Source organism: Sinohyriopsis cumingii, chromosome 1 (assembly GCF_028554795.1).
Source record: "Sinohyriopsis cumingii isolate HCF-2022 chromosome 1, ASM2855479v2, whole genome shotgun sequence".
Lineage (NCBI taxonomy): Eukaryota > Metazoa > Mollusca > Bivalvia > Unionida > Unionidae > Sinohyriopsis > Sinohyriopsis cumingii.
The window spans coordinates 29822200-29849389 of NC_142961.1; the positions used below are offsets into that span (position 1 = coordinate 29822200).

General features: G+C 33.7%; 1 protein-coding gene across 1 annotated transcript in view; it reads right to left on the minus strand.

Moving 5' to 3' along the window:
• The window catches only part of LOC149806617 (serine/threonine-protein kinase ICK-like), an 80006-nt gene that overhangs the window by 15160 nt on the left and 37656 nt on the right, over window positions 1-27190 (minus strand). The window contains exons 7-12 of the mRNA XM_089955652.1: window positions 25769-25936; window positions 19652-19900; window positions 15113-15327; window positions 14344-14453; window positions 6764-6940; window positions 1815-1941 (exon numbers count right to left, since the gene is read on the minus strand). Of these exons, the coding sequence (XP_089811778.1) occupies window positions 1815-1941; window positions 6764-6940; window positions 14344-14453; window positions 15113-15327; window positions 19652-19900; window positions 25769-25936 (1046 nt within the window). The remainder of the gene's footprint in view (window positions 1-1814; window positions 1942-6763; window positions 6941-14343; window positions 14454-15112; window positions 15328-19651; window positions 19901-25768; window positions 25937-27190) is intronic.

Below are 27190 nucleotides of genomic sequence, written 5' to 3' on the forward strand. Positions count from 1 at the left end.
GGAGAAAATTTCATGACAAAAGAAACAGGTACCAATAATCTATATTGATTAAAAAGAAAAATGTTATCCACCATTAAACGTTGACAGGAAGTCATGATGATGAGCTACTGAATGCAATTTCATTGGCCGATCATGATGCTAGGTGCTACTTTCAGTAACACAGTGATTCCTCAAGATATGCACTAATCGGAACCTAACTGATCATGTTTTGGTTGCTTGTTAGTATACACCATTTTTCCATCTAAATTTCAATAGAAAATATGTAAATAAAAGAACTTACCTGAAATTCCTCTACAGAAGCCCCTGATGAATATGTTGCATTTCCTCATACTCTCATGTTGCCAACAACAACACCCAGAAAGTCAACAAAATCCAACAGTGAGCCATATTTTAGAGAAGCAATATTCTCCTTCGCCAAGTAACAGGCAACTGACATAGCATGAATAATTGATTCAGATTTCTTGCTAATCGCTGCCATGCATGTAGTTTTAAGATTTTCAAATCCTGAATTGCCTGTTTGTGAGCTGGTAATTCAACTTGTCTGTCAAGGGTTGATGTCCTGAAATTACCATTTCCAAGTGTGAAAGAATTCTTTTGGCCAGTTTTTACACACCATCTGCAAAACATCTAAATTTTTTTCATTCATTTCCAGCCATGGTTAATTTTGTTTCCAGTCTGAATTGAAGAATACTTTTTTTTCTTGGCATTAGATGGACCCTTACTTTCATCACTGCCATCTTTAAGCACATCATCACTAGCATCGTCTGATACCGGATTAGCCTGTGGAAGTGTTTGTTTGCTGTCATTGTGCCAACTGACTGAAACTTCTGCACCCTGATTGTTATTAGAGGTGTTACTGCTAAAATAATAAAAAAACTGATTTTGCCATTTAACACGTTGTCCCGCCAAGCCAGCCTCTGTATCAAACGTGCTATTCTGACCATTCTTATTAACCAATCAGAATTGAGCACATGACACACAGAAATATGTGATGTATTTACAACTATACAAGTACAACATATTCACCGAGTGGAATTAAAACTAAGTTAGTGAAATTTTACATGCTGATATTCTTTCTGAAACATCATGTACACTGGTCTCTTAATTTTATCAATCATATGCCATTTAAAAGTGTTATCTGTAAACATTTTGTTGTTTTAAATAAGTGTTTCATGCCATGCAGGTGAGTTTATTGTCCACTTATTGTTCTACACTGAGAGGGTTTTTATAGTAGAACAATTCATAAGAGCAGGGGAGACATTTGCATTCTTCACAAAAAATGCGCACAATTCTTATTTTTGCATGATTTTGCCTGCATAGGATTAAAAATCTTGAAGGAAATCTTAAATTTGGTGGGGGGGATTATCAAGATCATGCATCCTAGATGCAACCCTGCCAATGTTGAGATTGGTTTCTGCTTGGAAGAAGTAATGACAAAAAGATTTTCAAAATGTCTAACATGGTGGCCATATTAGATATCAGATTAGCACCATTTCCAATTATAACTAACCAGCCACCATAAAAGGTCCTTTGGTGAAAATACAATGTTCATATGACCAGCAATCTAGCATAAGTAGCGTAACACAATTTTCAAGATGGCCCTTGTGGTACTCATACTAGAATTCAGATCAGCACCATTTTACTTTAAAACCAATTAGACATCATAAGAAGTCTTTCATTGAAAATCCCATACTGATATGACCATTCGCTCAGGAGAAGTAGCAATAACATGATTTTCAATGTTTCAAAGTAACAACATAATTGCACGTCTGAGCAATTAACTATCTCAATACAGTCAATGTTGTAGTACATACTTTGCAGCCCAGTCAGTCCTGCCAACGGGTTGACCAGCTCCAACGGGTTGTTGCCTATAGGTGGCAGAGTTTTTATTGAGGGCCAGAGGTGCAGGCTGAGCTCTCTTCCAGCTCACGGATGGGTATGCTGAAGATAAACCAACAAATCCATTTTAATAATGTCAATCTTAAAACTTAAAACAAATCATACAAGCCTGGCAAATGTACAGAGCAAGCTATAAGTTTATGGTACTGATGCAGTCCCAAACTGTTTTTACATTACAAACACTAATGATCAGTTCAGTATCAAAACTATATATATATATATATATATATATATATATATATATATATATATATATATATATATATATTAAGACATTACTGATCAGGTTAGTCTCAAACTATGTATACATTACATAATGTCATTGCTCTGTTTAGTCTCAAACTATGTATACATTACATACACTATTAATCCATGTAGCTTAAAAATTGTGTATGTATCAGACACTACTGATCAGTGTAGTCTCAAACTGTATATACATTACTACTAATCAGTGTAGTCTCATTATGTTTACATTACAAACACAAAACTGATCCATGATGATGATGAAATATGCACAATGTTAGTGCTGTGTCCATGTCCTAGATGAGCTTCAGTGGTGCATCCATGCTCTCAATAAATTTTAGTCTCATTGACTGACATGCTTTAGATACATTTTATTTCCATGTTTTAGATGAATTTCAGTGTTATTTCCATGCTCTAGATTAAATTAGATGTTCCTTTTTCCATGTTCCAGATTAATTTGCTCTAGCAGGATCTTGGCAACTCAAAGTAATGAGGGTTCCTGCAGAACGCTGAGTTTTTCCTGTACCCGTCCCACTACATCCAAACTACACAAATTTAAATAAAGAATGTTAACAGAAACTTGAAGCTGATGCCACCACTATGGGAAAAGTTACACTAATATCTTAACATGTGTACATAAACTGGGAATGTTTTGCTCTGAATTGTGCAGGATTATCAAGGTATATGATGAGCACATTGTGTAAAATGAGTATACTTGTGTGACATAAATATGTAAAATGAGTATACTTGTGTATGTAAAATTAGCATACTTATGTGACATAAATATGTAAAATAAGTATACTTGTGTAAGTATGTAAATTGAATATACTTTTGTGACATAAATATGTAAAATGAGTATACTTGTGTAAGTATGTCAAATGAATATACTTGTGTAAGTATGTAAAAAAGTATACTTGTGTAGTATGTAAATGAGTATACTGTGTGTATGGCATGCATACTTTGTGTGTGATCTGCTTGAATATGTATCACATGGAAACACAAACCTCAGACCTGGTAGTGTTTATAAAAAACATGATTTTCAATAATGTTATTAAAGAAAAGATAGACACTTTTCTTGACACCACAATATGCTCTGTAACCTGTATTGCATGCAGTATATATAGTCGATTCCCATAGCAGTGATTATCTGGTAACAAATAAATAACAACCATTGCATGGATTATTTAAATAACTACTAACAGAGGGGGATTTTGCATTATGAGTCCTTTGAGAACTGCTGTTGATGAACCTATTAGGTTAATTTACATAGGCAAAGTACCCAAAGTGGAACAATCCAATTCATTTGAAGGTTGGTAGATCAAAGGTACGTGTTTTGAAGAAACAAAAGTATTTACACTTTGTTGCATTGAGAATGTTTATGCCAGCTTGATTACAAATAATTGGTTGGTTCGTGATCAACAGCAATGTTTTTTTAAAACTGGATTCAAGTCCACATATAAAATGCAAAACATTATCATTTCTGCAGCTAGAATAGTGTGAAGTCAGATTGATTTTGAAAGCAAAATGTCAAAATGCACCTATGATTCATGGAAGGATGTGCCATCTGTGAAGCAAGTGAAGCCCATCAAAACTAAATTTAAAAATGCCTGGTTGATGGAGTTTGATTTTGTGAAGCACAGCAGCAAAGAGAAGCATTTAATTCCTTGCACATACTGCAAACACCATATCAATATTAGTAACTCTGAAGTTTATGAAATCACTGACACAATAACACCACCCAGCATCAGCACAAAAGCATCAACCAGTTTGCATCACTTTCCAACTCCTAACTGAACTAATACTGAAAAATCTGTATCTAGTTAAGACTGTATTCTTCTATCCAGTGGATTTTCAAGATAGGAACTTTGTGTATTGTTCATATAATATATGTATTTTCATTATGTGTATATATATATATATATATATATATATATATATATATATATATATATATATATATATTATGTATGAGTGTGTTTGCAGTGATGGTATTTGACAAAGCTAACTCTACTATTTTGTTCTGTGAAAGCATATTAAATGCTTCAAGGAAGTTTTATATGAGTAGATAACTTATTGTCAATTGAACAATTATGTTTTTTGGGTCCCATGCACTGACACCCCTTGGGACCAAAAAACATGCATTTTTCCTCAAAACCTCATCAACACAGTCTGCAATGTTGAAATGTATATACAATGAGTATAGTGGATACAAGCTAACGGCATATCTTCTACTACTGGTGTAACAATATATCAATATATTGGAACATATTGGTGCACTACCTTATTGTAATTTGTATTGGTTAAAATAATTTCAATTGGATATTTTATGTTAGACTGCTTATGGAACTGTTGTGTTATCCTGAAATATATTACTTAGTACTATGAAGGAACACCATAGCCAGTCAAACATATGGTTTAAGTGGTGCTCTACAGGTTCATATTTTGTATAGGGTTAAATTCTTGAAGAAAAAGAACTTCCCTGGTTTTCCTCAATGGTTATATTGGCTATTTAAAAAGACATTGTACATCTTAGAATTTTGAGTTCCCTTTAATTTGGTTTTTGATTGATGGGTTTAATATGGGTTATAAAGTAAACAGCTTGGTCATACTTCAGATGTGCACCTATTAAAAAATCCCTGCTAGCTCTGCAAATAATTTTCACTTCCTGGACTTCTGAGGTAAGTTGTAAGGAAAAAAAAAGCTTTTTTTTAAATACAATTTACATATTGGTAAGTCATTCACTGCACGTTTAGATGCTGGTATTGTCTAGTCTGAGAAATTTCATTTTTCCTATTATCATAACTAAAAACAGTGTACTTAAGACTAATTCAAGCTGATTTTCTAAGCATTGGAGCAGTCATTTTGGTTATCTTTATGCTTATAATTTCCACAAGTACAATACCCAAATAAATATAAGCCACAGTCAATAAAAGTAAGAGATGTATGCCTACATTCTCTCCATTTTGCATGTTGCAAATGCAAACAACTTCACCTTACACTCTCTCAGAAGTTCATAATATCCGTAAAGCATCCCTAAGGTGGTGCTCTACAGTTTCACATTTTGCATAGGGTTAGAATTTTAAAGAAAAATAATTTCCCTGGCTTTCCTCACTGGTTATACTGGCTATTTAAAAAAAAAAAACTTGTATATTTTAGGTATAATTCAAAGAACCTTTAATTCCCTTTTTTTTGTGTATGATTGATGGGTATAATATGGGTTATAGTGTATATAGCTTGTCCTTACTCCAGATGTGCACCTTTCAAAAAGGTGCTAGCTCCACTTGGTCATTTTCACTTCCTGAACTTCAAAGGTAAATTGTATAAAACAGAGCCAATAACCTTTTTTACATTTATATAGTTGGTAATTCATTCATTGCACTTTCAGAAGCTGGTATTGTCTAGTCTGGCAAAATTTATTTTCCCCGTTTTAATAGCTGCTATGGATAGTGTACTTTAGACTAATTCAGGCTGATTTTTTAGCACAAGGGAGCAGACATTTTAGTTAGCAGTGTGCTTAGATCATATACAATTTCTAAAAGTATACTATCCAAAGAAATATCATCCACATTACATTAATGTAGCATACAGGTATGCCAACATTCTCTCCATTGTGTATGTTTTAGATGCAAACAACTTCACCTCACATATGTCACTCTCTCAAAAGTACATAATAACTGGTGAGCGCCGCCTTAGTAATTGCTTCTAGTCAGTTACTGTTGAATAAGCCTTCAGCCAAATCTTGTACTCAATAAGCAGACAAAGAGTGCTGTTTGGATTCATTTGGCTTTAAACACAAGGAAACTGTTGAAAATGATAAATTGTTAGTAGTCATCAGACACATGCATCAGCACCATCGATGTGTAAAAGGTGGTCAGTAATCCATAAACTCGTGCCTCAAACAATGTCCAAACACAAAATCCTTCCAATTTTTAACCAAACTAAGTAGATAAACAGCTGTTAGAACATGTTATTTATTATAATAAAATTTACAGGCTTACTGTAAATTCACACTTACAGTTCGTATCAAATGAGTTGGCAAAATGCTTAGCATGTTAGCAGTCAGTACTTATCAATTTATAAAGCAACAGTTAATTTTATTGCGATATGAATTTGCTTGGCAATAATCACCCACATCTTCTACATATTCGTATATCCCAGCTTTTTAATTTTTAGGATTGTTTGATTGAGCACCACATAATTTGTAACTGATACCTTTGAAATTCTGTTATAAAATTTGCCGTTACAAAAGTTTTACACATGAAATTACAAATTGGAAACATTTGTCATCACTGTCATACCCACATCATCTTTACAAATGTTTCTAAAAATATCTGGCCTCAATTTTATCAAAAGGCCTCAAAGTTTAAGTCTGAACTAGACAACATGTTGGTGAAACTGATGCAAGATTTAAATTCTGTTCAAAGAGATTGCTTAATTCAAGATTTAAATTTTTTAAAAACTCTTTAGGTAAGTTATTATGGTCAAATCAAAATTTTGAAATAAGATGTACAGTTTTTCTTTTTCTCCAGAATATTTCTTGTAAAATGAAAATTTCAAAGCATTTGCAAAAATGAATCATTCACGGCAAGCAACAATATATACATATAAACAAGCCACTTACTGCTGGGTTTGACCTGAGAAGAGAGGAATGATGGGACATAGCTTGCTGTCCCTGTGTTGGCTGTGATTTGGTTTGGCCTTCTATTAAGGTCAGCAAGGGGCTGCTTGGGAAGGGATGGAGTCCAGTTCATATTACTGTTAGTACTGTCCTTCTTAGCACTATTCTTGGGATTTATACCTGGAACAATTAAAAAATAATAAAATGTCTTTTTTCATATTGTCAATAAGAAGTTTTTTTTCTGACTGTAGTGTCTCAACAATAAACTTTCTCTCAGAGGTTAATGAACTGACAAGAAAAATATGACCCCCATATCTTTGGTTCCTTACTAATTTCTGTAATTTGTGACTTGACCAAAGCAAGTGACCTTAGTTGCTTTCCCCAAAGAAGAAAACAAAACTAAAAATTATTTCCATATCATGGAACTACCACTAATGTTAAAAATTGTACAATTGTTGTTTACTATGAGATTATCCCTGAATTCTGCAAACTACTGGAGCAGTTGTGTCGAAGCTAGCAAACTTTCATACAAATTACATGTATTTTGAATTCTGACTGCATGAACAGGCCACATGAACTGAATAATTATACAATAGATAAATATTTGTTTCTTCAATGTAATTTCTGCTGCATGACACAAGCATATCATGCTCATGTATGGATTTAGCAGATCATCATATAAAAGTAACAAGAGTCTCTCAAAATTAATAACATTTTACTGTCCAAAATATAATTTCCAGGAATTTAAGATAAAACCAATTCTTCTTTTAAACTATGGAGTGTTGAAACCATCTCAAATATTCTTCAGTGACTAAGATTTTCAAATTAGCCACTGTGGCAGCCATACTGGATAAAAAGCGGCACCAGTTTCATTTGCAGGAAACAAGACACTGTTAGAAGACCTTGCTGAAAACACCAAGTGGATATGACCATCCATTCAGGAGATTTTGTGACAAGATTTCCAAAATGTTCATTATGGCAGCCATATTTGAGGTCAGACCAGCACCATTTTCATTCAGGACCAACCAGACATCATAAGAATTCTGGTGAAAACCCAAGTTTAATATGCCTTCCATTAGGGAGAAATAGCAATATACAAGACTCCCAACGTGGCAGCCATTCAGGATTAGTGCTAACAAACTTTTCAAGATGGCTGCTGTGGCATCCATATTATATGTCTGAGCATTCATTCATTCTGGAACAACAACAAAATTGTGTATAAGGTTTCACTGGTCTCCTCCAAACAGTTTACTGGGAGTAACAAACTTGTACTAATGGATATAAGGATATTTGACAACAGACAATAGGCCATCCCAAAACTCTTTTGGTCTATGATTATTGGAGCTAATAAAACAATTATGGGCTTTTATTTTGCTCAGTACATTGTTATATTGAGATGTAAAATATAGATATTGGCTTCAGTTTCATGTTAGTCAGTATCATTTCACACGTCAATAATACCATTTACTCAATCCAACAAGTGCCCTTACATGTTTATTACTGGAAGAACCAGAAAGTATGGCAAGGCACATTCTCTCGTCATGCCATCAGATTGATTAATGCCATCAGACTGATTAATGTCAGAAAGTGTGACTCAGATGGATGCACTACACCTACTTAAAGCAAGAAAATGGTTGATTTATGTCAGATAGTATAACTCAGATATATGTATTACACCTTTAAAAGACAATTATTGATTAACACCAAACAGTGCAATTTGTTTTGATACATTCTACCAATGAAAAGCCATTAAATAACTGGTTAGTGTCAGTGTAACAAGGATGGATGCATTACACCTATAAAAAGTCAGAAGATGACTGGGTAACGTCAGACAGTGTAACAAGGATGGATGCATTACACCTATAAAAAGTCAGAAGATGACTGGGTAACGTCAGACAGTGTAACTTGGAAGGGTGCATTCAACCAATAAGAAGCATTCAAAATCTGAACATAGGTCTTTTAAATATTACTCAAGTTTTCAGATTTATCCATAAATAAAAGCAAGTGGAAAAGTATGGATATATTTGGATTATTTTCCTTCAATGTGCGAATGTGATTCAATGAGACTTATTAACATGACTGAAGCTTGCAAACAAAATGAAATGTTTGATATACACATAGAATGTAAAGACAGGTGCTAGATAAAAGAATATGGGGAAATATTCATGTGATTTATTTTTGTTAATTTTTGCAACCTTTTCAGACATATAAAATTTTTAACCTCATTAAAAAAAAAAGGGTTAGAAAACTGCAAAACTTTAAAAATCACCTTTCATTTTTAAGAGCCAGAAATTTTCAAAAATTAAACAACATAAATTTACCAAGATATGGTCTTTAAGAAAAGATAAGCTTTGGAATTCAAGTCAAACTGTTAAAAGTATGCAGATAATGTACACTAAAGTCAAACTGTACTGAATGTTAAAAGTATGCAGATAATGTACACTAAAGTCAAACTGTACTGAATGTTAAAAGTATGCAGATAATGTACACTAAAGTCAAACTGTACTGAATGTTAAAATTATGCTGATAATGTACATTAAAGACAAACAGCACTGCAGAGTCAAATACATATAAAATTGAAAATATTGGTTAAGTATCCCCATTAAGATAACTGAATGATCAACTGGAAAAGCACATTTAATACATTTAAAACATGAGCAAAATTCTATGATAATTAAGCATGTTGTGACAAAGTTAGGGCAGGAAGAGGTTGGTGTTGGATCTTGTTATGATCTTGATCACAGTGCTGGGGATTGGCTATGATATGAGATATAACCATTTATTCAAAATGCATGTCTTTAAAGTGTTATTCAAGTATCTGCAATTCAAAAGTTAGATCCCAGATACAGAAATAGGTCACAACATTTTACTTTTAGTTAGGTATGGCCACGAACTTTGAGCTAGGGGTTATTTTCATTACTGGCATGATGTTAATGTCTGTAAATTTGCATAGTTACATGTACATTTCCAGTAGTTCAAAAGTTACAAACCTGGTAAAATACCATGCAGAAAATGGGACACAATAATGTATATTCCCTTGGCATGACTTTAAATTCTGCATGAGAGAACTGACTGTCATGTAGTATGCACCATATCCTTTATTAATGTGTGTCTGTGTGTGTGTGTGATTTGGATCTTTAGTGTAGCTTTAATTATTTTTCAGTTATATTGCTACAATGTCTGCAGTGTAGCAGTTTATAATGATGTCTAGGACTGGGGCATCATGCTGCTGACATGCAGCATGTCCCACCAGTCACATTATCCTGACACCAGTCTTAACACTAACATCTGTGTAAAGTTTATTCAAATTCAAAAGTAGTTTTAATGTTTAAGCCCAGATAAAGAAATAGGTCACAAATTTAAATTTACCTCTGAGCTGGGGACCTAACTAAGATGTACAGCACATGGTACAAGCATCACATATATCTCAGTAAATCTCTTCAACACTAGTCAAGTTATGGGTTAAATATACCAGTGTTGATGATCTTAACAGTCAAGTATATGGAAAAGACCATTAATTAATATATCAAGGGAAACTGTCTTAAACACAAACCTTTACCAAAGTCAATAAAGCACAAAATATTGGTCAAAGTAACCAACTTCTGACAGCAAAGTGATGTACTGACCAAGACAAATGCAAAAATAAAACAGCACTCATATGTGTCTGGAAAATTGATTCAAACTCAAAATTTATCCAAAGTCAATCAAACTTAAAACAGAAGTAACATTCACCAAATTTTACAGGAGTATTTACAAACAAAGTTGCATGACACTGCCGCCAATAGTGCACAGGAAATGGACTTAAATACAGAACTTATGTAAACAAAGACAATGAAGTGTGAGATGAAGATTACACTGACCTGCTTTTTGTGGAAGATGTTTCAGTTACCAAGTGACATCCATGCACAAAATCATATTATCCACAGCCAAATGTGCTTGAGAAACTTACTTTATGCAAATCTTAACCAAAGTGTAACAAATGGATGGTTGTCAAGATAGGCAAATGAATGACAGTAACACTATATCTCTATATTCCTCTTCAAAATTTGTAGAGGGACATAAAAGAGGGAAGAGAGGAAGCCTTGCAGATTGATTTAAGAAACAACGATGTTATAGAGAGGAAGGGAAAGTGTGAAAAATAAACTGACAATACTGAGTACTAGTATTGCTCTTGAACACAGATGCAGCAATGTAGTATATCACACTTGAACACAGAAGCAGCAGTGTGGTATATCATGCCTGAACACAGAAGAAGCAGTGTGGTACATCACGCTTGAACACAGAAGCAACTGTGTGGTATATCACGCTTGAACACAGAAGCAGCAGTGTGGTACATCACACTTGAACACAGAAGCAGCAATGCAGTTTATCACACTTGAATAGAGAAGCAGCAATGCAGTATATCACACTTGAATAGAGAAGCAGCAATGCAGTATATCACACTTTAATACAGAAACAGCAATGTAGTATATCACACTTGAATGGAGAAGCAGCAATGCAGTATATCACACTTGAATAGAGAAGCAGCAATGCAGTATATCACACTTGAATAGAGAAGCAGCAAAGCAGTATATCACACCTGAATAGAGAAGCAGCAATGCAGTATATCACACTTGAATAGAGAAGCAATGCAGTATATCACACTTGAATACAGACACAGCAAACCAGTATATCACACTTGAATAGAGAAGCAGCAATGCAGTATATCACACCTGAATAGAGAAGCAGCAATGCAGTATATCACACTTTAATACAGAAACAGCAAAGCAGTATATCACACTTGAATAGAGAAGCAGCAATGCAGTATATCACACTTGAATACAGAAGCAGCAGTGTATCACACTTGAATAGAGAAGCAGCAATGCAGTATACCACACTTGAATGGAGAAGCAGCAATGCAGTATATCACACTTGAATACAGAAGCAGCAATGCAGTATATCACACCTTAATACAGAAACAGCAATGTAGTATATCACACTTGAATAGAGAAGCAGCATCGTAGTATGTCACACTTGAACACAGAAGCAGCATGGTAGTTTATCACACTTGAACAGAGAAGCAGCAATGTAGTATATCACACTTGAACACAGAAGCAGCAGTGTGGTACATCACACTTGAACACAGAAGCAGCACTGTGGTATATAATGCTAGAACACAGAAACAGCAGTCTGGTACATCACACTTGAAAACAGAAGCAGCAGTGTTGTATATCACACTTGAACACAGAAGCAGCACTGTGGTATATCACACTTGAATACAGAAGCAGCAGTGTGGTACATCACACCTGAACACAGAAGCAGCAGTGTGGAACATCACACCTAACACAGAAGCAACAGTGTGGTATATCACACTTCAACACAGAAGCAGCACTGTGGTATATAACGCTATAACACAGGAACAGCTGTCTGGTACATCACACTTGAAAACAGAAGCAGCAGTGTGGTATATCACACTTGAACACAGAAGCAGCAGTGTGGTATATCACACTTGAACACAGAAGCAGCAGTGTGGTATATTGCACTTTCAATGTATTAAAAATACCAAGCTTCATTTCTTAATCACAAAAGGCTTTAAAGTTAGGAGCAGAAATTAAGGTATGATGGATGGATTGATGAAAATACAAATACTATATCACCTATTTTTTGCAACAACAAAAAAAAAAGGGGGGGGGAAATAAATAATAAGTATATGATGCAAATTTATGAAACTTCATAGGATAATATTTATTAGAGACTAAAGTCAAAGCAACACAGATGCAGTTATTGCAAAACTCATTAGAAAAATAATAACAACATGTACTCAACTACAACTACAATAACCAAGAAATGAAGCAAAATCCTGCAAATGAATGTAATGATATTTAGTGCCTTGCAAAAATAGTTTTAGTGCACTGGACCAGACAATGCATGGCACAGTATTCAGAACAGAGATTATGTTCTACACCAAAATCATCTGACAAGTGCCCAGAACAACCAAATAATGTGACAATAGCTGTGACCTGGATCTTCTGTATAATCAGTATGGGGTGAGAGATGAAGCATAAAAAACAGCCACCAAAGTGCAGTTCAAGTGTGCTAATACCAGACACTGTGTTGCTCCAGTACACTATTGGCTTGTAGGGGGCCCTAGGGGCCTGGTTTCCATTTAGTTTTACTTTATCTGCCGCTTTCCAATTCTGACTGTCTGACTCACTGGCAGGAGCTTCTATGAGACAGAGATATTTAAACTAAATGTATTATCAAGCTATTTTGTACAGACACAAAACTGCATACAAATTTTTTTCCAAGTCAGTGGAAAGAATGAGTTTTATATTGAGTAGGGATATTCATAAGTCATATCAAATGAGTTCTTTCCTCTGATTCAGAAGAAAACACAAATGATGTTTTTTATTTGTTACACATCCTGTCTTTTATGCTTTCTTAATATTTTAATATTTTCAACTTAACTGTATGAATTCAAAACATATTGAGATTTATAAATGTTTGATTCACTGCATTTAAAAATATTTACGTGTGGATGTCAAAAATAAACCTAAGTAGTTTAAATTTGGTTGTGTGATACAGAAATACAGACTGAACAGCGGTATTGACTGCCAGATCAAGTATGTATGATTAAATGGGTATGTGATAAACTGCTGTATGGGAAAGAATGGATAAAAGAAATCTCAGGGGGACACAATTTGGTGGAGGCTTAAGTCCTCAATTTATAATGATATATGACAAACTCTCCTTATCTGAAATCAAATCTGCAGTTTTTTTGTCTCTTCTAAGAAGAAAACAAAATGCAAGCTTCTGAACATTTTCAAAATTTTGTATAAAAAAATCACCATATACATAAAACTGTCCTTATCTGCAGACACTAAACTAAACACAGATTTCACACACCGTGTTTGTACCTTTCTTAACCACGACTCCTTCACAGTTAGCAAACCTTAACCATCTGAGAGAGAGAGAGAGATTTCATGCATGTATTATGCACTGGTGTGTTTATCTGTGATTCCTTCAGTTAGCATTGACTAAACATTTGAGTTAGAAAGATTTCATTCATGTATTATGCAGTGTGTTTATCTGCAACTCCTTCAGTTAACAGGCACTAAACATCAGAGAGAGAGAGAGAGAGAGAGAGAGAGAGATTTCATGCATGTCTTAGGCACAGTGTGTTTATCTCCGACTCTTTCAGTCAGCCAACATTAAATATAGCGAGAGAGACTTCATGCATGTCTTATGCACAGTGTGTTTATCTGTGACTCTTTAACAGTTAAAAGGAACTAAACCTCAATGAGAGTGAGAAAGAGAGATATTTCATACACGTATCATGCACTGTTTATCTGCTACTCATTCAGTTAGCATGCAATATGCACAGTGTGTTTATCTGCTACTCTTTAACAAATAGCAGGTATTAAACTTGAGAGAGAGAGAGAGAGATTGAGATTTCATGCATACATCATGCATAGTTTGTTTATCTATGACTCACTCAAAGTTAGCTGGCTTAAACTTCAGAGACAGAGAAAATTTCAAGTTTATCTGTGACGTTTTCAGGCAGAGATAGAGAGAGAGATTACATGCATATGCCTCCTCCTTACCTGGCAGGTATCGAGATTTTCCCATGTAATGCTGCTTTGCAGAGGAGGCTGAAGATCGACCTGAGGGCAGGCGATTGTTGGTCACCTTGCTGGGCTTCTTCAGAATGCTTCTAAAAATTTAAATAAGCAATTGTTCTTGTTTGCACATTAAACATCATGTAACATTTTGATGATACTGCTATGAAAGTGATATGCTGTAACATTATTGATGATGTCACTTCCAATTTTGATCCATTGAAAATAAATGAATTTTTGGTGCCTTCATCTTATTAGGTCATACTAAACATGCTGTAAAAACAATGATCTGTTTGGTCCTCTTTGTTGATGAGTTTTTAAAATCCAAAAGTGCTAAATAATGAAATACAAAGGTGAAGATCGCATAAATGTAATAAAAAAACATTACAAATAATATTTTTTTTAAAATGTTGCATTTGCCTTCTTTATATTTAAGGAGGGTGTAGAAATATTTTTGATGTTATACTTGTGTTATTATCTCTGCAAAAAAGAAGGCATATACATGTAAATGGATTTTGTAGATAATTGCAGAATATCATGGGAATGGAACCAAAAATTGTGCTGTAACTTTGAAGTTTCAAATCATCATTGTAACCGCGACCAGAACTCTTGTTGTACCCAGCATCCCATCATTCTTAGTTATTCTGGAAATGACCATTAACATGAAGCTACTTACAAGAAGTATGAAGCAACAATGTCTTCATGCTTCGTCTGAATTAAATGCATAGTGATTGTCTTACACGTTATAACTTACGATAAGAAATCATCTTCATCATCATTGAAGAGATTTTCTTTCTTCTCCTCTTTTGGTTTGATTGATGGAAGAGGATTGATATTTTTAGCCTTGGCCTTCTGTTTACTTGGGATGGTGAAATCAAGGTCATCCATATCATCCCACGTGTCTGAGAGCCCCATTCCCCATCTCTTCCTTCCTCCACTGGGCTTTTTGGTGACTGTCATAGCAAAATCCTGTATCAACGGAGGAAATAAAACATTATTTGGGAAATGAATTTTCTGCATTATGTCCAACATATCACTCCCTTGTCATCAAGCCCACCCCGCATTATCTAGTAGATAGAAAGAAAAATCTTGAACAATAGCCTTAATCTAGTGTGTGGATGTACCAAACTAATTGCTACATTAAACTTCTGCCAAGATGGACTCAATAAAACTAATAATTACAGTTAAAAATATCTAGTCATTATTACTAAAGTGTTTGGACATGATGACTGCATTTGTAGGACCTCACATCTACAACTTCTAAGAATTTCAGTAATGATACATTTCTGTTCATAATGCACAGTAGACTTTAAATACTTGTTCATTTTTGATGATTTTTTCTACCATTTTATGAATAGAGAAAATTGTACAGTAAAAAAATGTCATTCAATGGTGCTACCTGAGGTATGATGACATTTGTGACAAAAACCTTCAGAAATGTGGATTTTCTGATGCTAAAGCTAATACGTCCCCACCACTTTAAATACATTTTTCAACCTGAATATGTAATCATCTCAAAATGTTGCTAACTCTATAAAATCCCTATAAAAGTTATTTCAAGGTCAATATCTTGGTGTCAGATTCCACAATATCCAGTAATTTCAACGTCAGTATCTTGGTGTCAGATTCCACAATATCCAGTAATTTCAACGTCAACATCTTGGTGTCAGATTCCACAATATCCAGTAATTTCAACGTCAGTATCTTGGTGTCAGATTCCATAATATCCAGTAATTTCAACGTCAACATCTTGGTGTCAGATTCCACAATATCCAGTAATTTCAACGTCAGTATCTTGGTGTCAGATTCCATAATATCCAGTAATTTCAACGTCAACATCTTGGTGTCAGATTCCACAATATCCAGTAATTTCAACGTCAGTATCTTGGTGTCAGATTCCATAATATCCAGTAATTTCATGGTCAACATCTTGGTGTCAGATTCCACAATATCCAGTAATTTCAAGGTCAGTATCTTGGTGTCAGATTCCACAATATCCAGTAATTTCAAGGTCAACATCTTGGTGTCAGATTCCACAATATCCAGTAATTTCAAGGTCAGTATCTTGGTGTCAGATTCCACAATATCCAGTAATTTCATGGTCAACATCTTGGTGTCAGATTCCACAATATCCAGTAATTTCAAGGTCAGTATCTTGGTGTCAGATTCCACAATATCCAGTAATTTCATGGTCAACATCTTGGTGTCAGATTCCACAATATCCAGTAATTTCAAGGTCAGTATCTTGGTGTCAGATTCCACAATATCCAGTAATTTCAACGTCAGTATCTTGGTGTCAGATTCCACAATATCCAGTAATTTCAAGGTAAACATCTTGGTGTCAGATTACACAATATCCAGTAATTTCAACGTCAGTATCTTGGTGTCAGATTCCACAATATCCAGTAATTTCAAGGTCAGTATCTTGGTGTCAGATTCCATAATATCCAGTAATTTCAAGGTCAGTATCTTGGTATTAGGTTCCACAATATCCAGTAATTTCAAGTTCAGTGTATTAGCATTAAGTCCCATAATAACCAGCTAGTTCAAAATAAAGATTTAAATAAATTATCCTACCATAATTCAGAAAAAAACCAACATATGAAATTTGAGCCAAGTTTGTACTCAGCATTTGGAAGTTTTATGACAAGGGTAACTATATTTGCTACCCTTCTGTCAAAAAAAATGTTCAAAATACATAACAAGCTACAATAATAGCACCTGTTTAATAGTCCTCTATGTAGGACTATTTTGGATTTTGTTCACAATACTAAAAGTTATTTTTAATTTTTCACTTTGTGTTCCAAAGAAATAAATTATTTGTTTAATTTTACAAAACTAGTTGGTTTTCACCTCTTTCTGTTACTTAGTTTAAGACCATACAGTCATAACACTTGGTAACAGGAATGAAGGAAAGACGTCAAAACATAATCTGGAGCTGCTGCCAGGATTTTATCTAAAGGGGGAAGCTCTCCGCTTGTCATAAAAATAAGGGAGAATTAGAGAAAAGGAGGGGGAGCAGGAAAAAGCCATAGTTCAATATTTACTTAACACTTCAATATGTATATTTCTTACTGATTCCACTCTGTCAGAACTCTTTTTTAAATCATAATCTGTTAAAGATGTTGCATCTACTTGTATAAGATAGTTTCTGACTATTGTTTCAGAGCTTAAGCTGTGCTTTATCTGTGTATGACTATCATACTGTGCTGAGACTCACAGTCTGCTGTCTGAAGGTGCATATGCATAGTTAGTTCAGCCAGTTTAAACAACTTTGGAAACTGTTCTTTGCAGTTATTACGGCAATTTTCTACAGATCATAAGTGATGTCTCTTGGATACTTTTGCTCCAAACTAACACAAAAGAAATATAAGCTCTGCCAAAGTTTCAATTTCTTAAATCCGTGCATTGCTGACTGTTATACCAGATTTCTTATCTGCTCTATAATGCTATATTAGAGTTTTAAGTCTATCAATGCCATAGTGTCCTTTTAAAGAATGAGATATTTTGATCAAATAAATATCTTTACTTTTTAATTTAATTTTGAATTCTTATTTATTAAATTTATCTTAAACCTTAGTGGCTATGAAGTTTTGTAGCACAAGATTATACTGGGCTAAACTGCTTGAGAAAAGAAATGAAAATGCACTATACTTTTAAATTGACTGTATTTTAATTAGGCTGGTTATTCTGCCTTTTCTGCATGAAGTTTTCAAAATACAGTTGACCTGCATGCCATCTGTTTTTGTCCATCAGACCCATATCTTCTAGTTCAAAATCAATTGTCATCTGAAGATGAACCACACTGAGTTTCCCAAGTTTTTTAAACTGGCTGAACTAAATATGCATATATAACTATGCATAATAACAAGTTAATCTATATGTAAAATGGACTGCTCCGGTGGCCTAGTGGTTAGAGCGTCCACCTCAGATGCGGTAGGTCGTGGGTTCAATCCCTGGCCGAGTCATATCAAAGACTTACAAAAATGGTATTAAAAGCCACTTTGCTTGGCACTCAGCATTAAGAGGTTAGTGTTTGGACTAGTTGATCTCAGGTGCCAGGATAATATGAGTGGGTGGGACATCATGCTACATGTCTGCAGCGTGATGTCATAGTGCTAGACATCACTATAAAATGTCACACTGCAGACATCGTAGCAATACAAATGAAAAATTGTTAAAGCAACACTGAAAATCCAAATCACACACACACACACATATGTAAAATGAAAATGAATACAGACTACCTAGAACACCAAAAGGGCTATTTCCCAATTAGTCCTTTTGGTGTTCTAGGTAGTCTGTATTATTTTAAACACTCATTCGTAAAATTTCATTGATGCAAGATTCAAATTACTACATAATGCTTGTTCCAGGACCCATTGTGCCAAGTAAACTTAGTTTAGCAACCAATCATGTCAAGTTGAAGAACCCAGATTTATAAATAGTTGCCTACCTGAAAAAAATGAGACAGATGTCACGACAAGCACTGATACATCAACCAGCAGTGAGATTTGTGCTGCTACAAGCATTTTAAGGGTTAACAGAAATAAGATTTGAATATTTTGCAGAATATATTTTTATATGGTCAACTTTAAACTAATTTGTGGGAGTTCTTGTATATCACTACCGACCAACTATGTGAATTCGTACATATTTTGCACAATGCACAAATCTCGTGTCATGGCAGCATGTCTGATAATATACTCCACCTTATGGCTGGCATATAAAATGGATGTTCAGCAACTAAGAAAATTAGACTGTATATTTTTTCACAGTCATAAAGTTTATGAGATAACAAGTTAATCTATATGTAACTGAAGACAGTAATCACCACATGCCTTTAACTGTTAGTCATAAGCATGACAACTATGACAATGAGGCCAGGCACAAATTATATGTACCTTACACATTTTGATAATTAAACAAACTCTACATTTATTTATCTGAACAGATCTGAACTGTACATCTGTGAAATGTATATCAAGCTGCTTTTGATATCTCCATGACACTTTTAATAGCAGGTCCCAACCTCCATTTTCCACATCTGTAAAAGGTTTGAAAGATTTTGCTTTAGTGAAACTAAGGTATCTAATGATCAAGTTACTAAAACATTGTATACTGCTGCTGCTGCTACCTATGAAGTTATGAGTAATCTCCCTTTCTTTAACTAGGAAGACAGCAAATGATAAAGACTGACTTGTCTCCTAGGTGAAAGACATCAGTATTAACTAGACTTTACTGTAAGCTCCATCATTAGAAAGCTATGTTGTATATGCAGCACTTTACTTACATTGTCTGGTTGCTTTGGAACAGGATTGTTGTTATTGTTGGATGGGAATAATGGGTTAGTGTTGTTGACTTTGTTCTCCTGAGCAGGAGGCCGGTTCTGGTTGAGGGAGGGTGAATCCTGTTGCCAATTGTATGAAGGCGGTGTCTCTGTCAGAGGATTTCTAACTGGTGGTGATCGTGTCTGGGGTGAAGGTAATGCTGGTGGCATGGCTTGTACCTGCCCCACTTTAAAGTAGGAATATCTCAAACACTGTAAAAGTAAAATTAGTTCATACAATAACACAGAAGATACCTTTATGTATCAAAACACATAGGAAGAAAGAATGAAAAATCTATATTGAATAAAGGCCATTTTCTGCCTCCATTTTTATGTGGAAAAATACAAATACAAATAAATTTCATGACTACCTGTTTCATCGTATTATGCAAAATCACACTCTTCTACATTAAATATGCCTATAAATTTCTTTTTCATACCAAAAGACAAACTTTTCAAACATGGGATGGTGTTGGAAATTGAAGATAAAATGCTACATATGAGCAACCTGAAATTCGAAATAAGATCTGTGAGCTTGTTCCAAGTGTGAATTTCCAATTTCTTATGTAATTTTTTTAATCTCATATAAAACATATTGGAGCAGGGTTGCCCTAACCACTAAAAAACTAAACAATTGTCAAATTTTACTGTCTAGGTAGTGTTATCTTTCTTCCCCCCAATGCAGTATCCAACAACATATTACTGTGTGTGAATAATTACAACCACATTTTCAACAGTGCTCTATCTTATTTCTCCCAGTATTCTACTAAAAGGTCCAGGGAAAATAACAAATTAGATTTTTAAACTATATTATTCATTCATTTCTTTCTTTCTTTATTCTTTTTAAATTGCCCTAGGCATGCTATTTTTTATAAGAGGTGTAACAGGAAATGAAAGTAAACAGAGACTGAGTGGGCTCGATATTAACTTGAATTTTCCTTTATATTTGCCAATTTTTTCACAAAAGCATACTGCAAATAATAAAAAGCAAATTATATCTGTTAATGAGAAGAAGAAAAAACCCCAGAATATAATGGGCTTTAATAATGTTATGTTCAATTATATTATATTTAACCTATTTACCAAAAATCTTTGCATCACAAAATGATATTAGTGTAAACAGTGTTGTGAAAAAATTATTCTTCCTTAATTTTAAAGTATTGTTTTTCTACATGTTGATTTACAAACAAGATTTTAAGACTGAAGTTTTATTACATGTTCATGTGCACTTATCACATAAAAAGGTTTGGGACTAACATAGAAATTTTAACTAACTTACTAAATCAATGATTTTTCCAAACAATTACTGAAATTTGAAAGTACTGTATACAGTCTGGATGTAAGCTACAGTGAGTGCATCATTTTAGTTTTAAAAACTCTTTTATGCAACGGAAAACATGCTTACATATAATAATAATAATAATAATAACAATAATAATAATAACAGAAGTATTAATAATATAATAAAACCAACCTACCTAATTTTTTCAAGGGGAAACAAACCTGGGAGGGGGGTCTTACTTACCATTAAGCCTGTCAACCATGAAATATTCAGACTGAAGTGATTTTGAAGTACAAATTGATAGGGCACAAAGGATGACACAAGAATATATGATAAAAAACAATATGTATGATAATTAATACATAATAAGCAGAGTTATTTTCTTTTAAATACTGTTCATAAAATTCATTTCATGTTCCATCCCAAGAAGAATCATTTGACTAGGTGGAAGTCACAGGCTTTGAGTATTATTAATGACTAAATATTACTGCCAAAGTGAATGTGAACACTTACAAAAATATAAAAACAATCAATATAACATTTATAGGTTACTGCATTTGTATGGGAAAATATGAACAAGTGTTTTTTTGATAGATATACTGTATGACCTTGAATATCCATTCAAGAAAATGAGTTCATATTTTCCCATACAAATGCAATAAACTTTTTATTATATGCTCATTTTCTTATTCTACCTAAGGCTTAATTATATAAACAAAATACACTAAAAGAAACAAAGTAGCTGAATTTATGCTGTATGCTGTATTTTAAACTAAATACACAAGCACTGATTCATCAGTACACAACAACAATATTTTAATGTAAACATAACTCCACCCATATAAATTTGAACTTAGTCAAGTGGTTGACATCACTTTTAAAAGAAATTGTCATTTTAGTCTACTTAAAATTGAAATTTATAGTCATATTGTGAATGAATGCACATTGCAACAACTTTTCCATTTGGTCTGGAATGAAAGATTTTAGTATTTTTGTTGATTCTACTAAATTTCGTGATAATGACTGGATATATCTTTGTCAATTCTACATGAAGTACATCTGATATGTACAGCAAGGGAGCAGCGTCTTGACTTATCTGCATGTGTGTTTCTGTTCTGTCATCGAATGTTTTGAATCATAATGTGGGAAAAATATGAACTCTTTCACTTGTAATTATCAAAAAGACACTATGGAATATAATGTTCATTTCATTTTGAGTGCAGTAAGGAGGATGTTATTGCACCTAGAATGTAGTCAAAATTTCAGTACAATTTCAAAATGTGCAATCAAGCTTTGGAACCCATGACATGGCTCATGTAATTTGTATCTGCAAAAATATGAAAGTACATTTTGAGGAAATTCAGGATGTAAAACTGAAAGTATATTTTTTGGCCATTCTTAATACTAGCTAAAGAAGACACACTTATGCCTTGTCACTTAGTTGCTATTTGTAGGGACCCCAGCAATATTCTGACCTGTCTGCCATCTATCACTAGCCTAAATCCGAAATATTGTATCAAAACAGCTAACATGGAATACTGCAAAGAAGCTGGTATGTGGGAGTCCATGAAACAGCTGCTTTAGTTCATTCAGAAACAAATTTAATCTACCAAAACTGAAAGCATATACTACATGACTGTATATGATTTGTTTACAAAATAGTTCCTAATACACTACTGGGCACATGTGTCATGCATGTGAGTGCAATATGAAGGCATGCAATATCGTAATATATTGCATGATTCTGAAAATGTAAAATTAATAGAGACAAAAATGAGCATATAATAAATATACATACATATGTAGGCAAACATACAATGCAAAGAAGAATTTTTTAAGAACAATATTTGTATACTGATCCATGTTTGCATGAATGTCATGAGAGAGAGAGAGAGAGAGAGAGAGAGAGAGAGAGAGAGAGATTAAAAAAAAGGTGGACAACAGAGAGTGAAGGAGACAGTTTCAAGATTGGGGATGTTGTGGTTCTATTATGCATGGCGGTGCATAAAACTGACCAATGTTATTACTTGTGAAACCTATTTCACATTTTTCAGAATTTCATTAACAGTTTTCAATCAATATATTTAACTTTCTTATTAATGACCATGTTCTATCTTTATGGAATAATAAAGTTTGGAAGAATACACATGCCAATTTTATCAAGAGTAGATTTCACTTTTGTCTTTTATTTTATATACAAGTCTTAAAAAATAAATGTTATGGTAAGCAGCATACATTTTTTAAACAAATTTTTTTACAGTAATTTACTAATTAGATTTGGATTTGGTGAAGCACCTGAAATGTGTAAATCATATGATTAAGTGTGACTACTGAAGTGTCTTGGCACTTGAACAAAAAGTGAGCTCATGCCAGTATCATTTTCAATGCTGGTGTCATAAGACAAACAACTGAAGTTATGACTGTTGTGATTCAGTTTGTGCTCTTCCATTCCTATTTAACAAAATGATACAAAGGTGTTGTTATAATGGATATTAAATACGACTTGGCATTTCCATTAATGTGGAGACAAACAGATAGTTTAAAAACAAATTATATTTTGAAGAGAGGCTACATCAAGGAGTATGAAGTCAAAATAGTGGTAGCTGTTGAGTTCTTCTAAAGACACAAAAGTGTGTGTGTGTGTGTTATATTGCCATGAAATTATAAGGATAAAATTACATAAAGAACATGTCGTTTCCACTGAAGGCAACAAATGAATATATTTGGCAAGGAAGGGAACTTAGAAGCCCCTGTTAATGCCTTTACAATCGTGCCATTCAATCAACATTAATCCATATTAAATTAAGGAGTTTTTGATTTTATGATATAGTGCATCTGATTGCACAGTTTGCAGTTGACTAAGTTATATATATTCTTTTTGGAATTATAAGGAAAATTTGGGATTAGTTTTAGAAATTAAACCTTACTTATACAGCTTTATAACCCCCCAGAATAGTAAAACTGCATATTGTAATTTTAAACTGACTGAATAGTTCTTGGTAAAACAGTATTTATGATAATCAAATGCAAAATATGAATACTGTTCATGTCTATTTTGATAATTTCTTGACAGCCTGATACCATGGCAACTGGCGTGCAACACTCTGTTACCATGGCAATTGGTATGCAAACACAAAACTGATGTCAAAAATAAATGTTAACCATCTCATACATGTTGTATTCCTCATATAAAGACAATTTTAGAGGGGACAGAAAATAATCCTTACTCAATATAGTCCATTAACAAATCAAGTAAAAGGACTGTTTGATTTGCAAGTCACAGTGTCACAATAACGTTTAAGAAATATTTGTAGGAAAAAAAACTTAATTCCAGATCAAATTAAAATAGATCTGTATAATTTGTATTAATATGATACACCAAAACAGCCTGCATACAAACTCTTAGTAATTTTTAAATTGTACTGTTATGATAAAATGAAACAGCCTGCATACAGACTGTTGTTCATGACTGCTATACATAAATCTGTATACTTTGTATCAGTATGATACACTAAAGCAGCCTGCATACAAACTCTTTTTAATCTATACCTTGTGTCACTATGATACACTGAACCACCTGCATACAAACTCTTCTTAATATATATTTTATATCATTATGATACACTGAAGCAGCCTGCATACAATCTCTTCTAAATATATACTTTGCAACACTATGATACACTGAAACAGTCTGCATACAAACTCTTCTTAAAATACATTTTGTATCATCATGATCCACTGAAACAGCCTGCATGCAAACTCTGGTTAATATATACTTTGTATAATTATGATACACTGAAACAACCTGCATATAAACTCTTCTTAATATATATTTTGTATCATTATGATACACTGAAACAGCCTGCATACAAACTCTTCTTAATATATATTTTGTATCATTATGATACAATGAAACAGCCTGCATACAAACTCTTGTTAATAAATACTTTGTATCATATGATACACTGAGACAGCCTGCATACAAACTCTTCTTCATGAAAGTCATAAGTATTCTTTCCACGTTACAAAGCAAAATGTAATACTGATAAAAATTCTTTACAGAAATTATTTCCTTTTTTTATTAAGTATAATCTAATGTAAATGTGAGAGTTATGATCTATTTACTTAAGTTATTAATATAATAAAGATTCTAGATACAGGACACCAGGACACAAAAACAGAAAATTACTAAAAGTCTTGTAGATTAAATCTTGTGCATGAACTGTACAGTTCTGACAATATCCAGCAAATATCTGACAAATATAACTTTCACATTTAATTGAGCTTTCAGACTGTGATTTAAAACAAATTAAAATAGAGTTTAATGATGGCATTATTGCAGTTTGGGAGAGTCAGCCTGATAACTCTATTTCTGCAGTTGAAGGTATTCTGACAAACTAGTATAGAGATCTGACCAAATATATACATACATCTGACAAACATATACATCTGACAACTAGTATAGAGATCTGACCAAGTATATACATACATCTGACAAACTAGCAGAGATCTGACCAAATATATACATACATCTGACAAACATATACCTCTGCCAAACTAGTACAGAGATCTGACCAAATATATACATACATCTGACAAACATATACCTCTGCCAAACTAGTATAGAGATCTGACCAAATATATACAAACATCTGACAAACATATACATCTGACAAACTAGCAGAGATCTGACCAAATATATACATATATCTGACAAACTAGCAGAGATCTGCCAAGCATACAGATATCTGGCAAAAAATAATCACAAGTAACAAATGGGGAGGATATTTTTGTTCTACCTGACTAGATGAAGGGCGTTTCTGTGGGTCCCACAGAAGCATGTCTTTGAGCACTTGGAGTGCCTCACTACTGGCATTGGGAATAATGGCTTTAAAGTTCGTTGGAACACACTGTGGCCACCGGAAGTTCATGGCAGCTGCCAGTTTATGTCCCTCCTCCCATTCCTCCTATGAAAAAAGATTGCCATGTTAGCTACTTGACAGGAGTAAAATGATCAGGACAAATTGTGACTAAATACAAAACAGCTTATATTCCATTCAAATCTTAAGATGGTTATGTGTGATTATTTTGTGGTGTTGTTTGTAATATTTGTTTCAAAATCTTTCTTTCATGCAAGCTGGTAACAAGACCCAGCCAGCAAGTCTCAGCATGCTTTTTTCCCAAACTTCTTTTCAAAGAAGATGGCAACAAGACCTAGTTAGTAGGTCTTAAACAGTCATAAGACAAACCATGACTACTATCCTATCAAGTTTTCTTAATATTAAATAACATTTTCATTTTTAATGTCTTGTTTTTCTCAAATATAGCTGCAGCTACACATCCCGTAAGTGGTTTGTTGTGGCTATCAAAAATTAAATACAGTTGAGAAAACAGACATTAAGTTGCGAGAGAAAATTAAGACCTTTGGATACTCAATGATGGTAAAACCTTCAAACAGTACAGTAACATCAGCTGAGAGAGACCACCTGTTATTTACAATCAAAATCATAGTGCACAGATCAATTTTATTACATCAGTGCAATTTCACGAGCAACCACCTGCACCACATGATCAGCCAAACCATATACAAACATTCCATATTTACCTTAGGCTTGATCAGAACCAATAACATCATTTTTACAACTATCATGATTATGTTAACATCTTCACAAATATAAGAGTGAATTAAAATTTTATGATCAATGTATATCTTCATTGCAACATTATTTTAAGATGAATGCATGTAATACTTTAACAAGAGCAACAAATAAATAATAAAATACATGTACTCATTGTGGGCATTTTTCCTTCTTAAACCCAGTTAAATTTTGACTTTGAAAACTGGCCTACCTGCCAAGACCTGTTATGACACAAAGACAGTTATTGGCTGGCAGAAAGGATGGTCTCACAAGACAGGTTTTACTGCATACTATTTCCATAACCAAAGCTAATTTCCTCAACTATTAAAAGCCATTTATATTTGTCCACCTTCTGGTTTAGTACAGGTAATGTTAACATGCCAGACCTGAAACCAGAAGTTTGCAGGTTCAAATCCAAATGCTGCATAAGCCTGAATATGCAACCATGGTGATTCCTGGGAGAGGCACTTTAATCTGATTGCCTTAGCACTATATGAGATTCATGTAATGATGTGCCATAAAACACCAAACAAAAGAAAACCAATACTACTGGTGGTAAAGTTACAGATAATATGATGATAA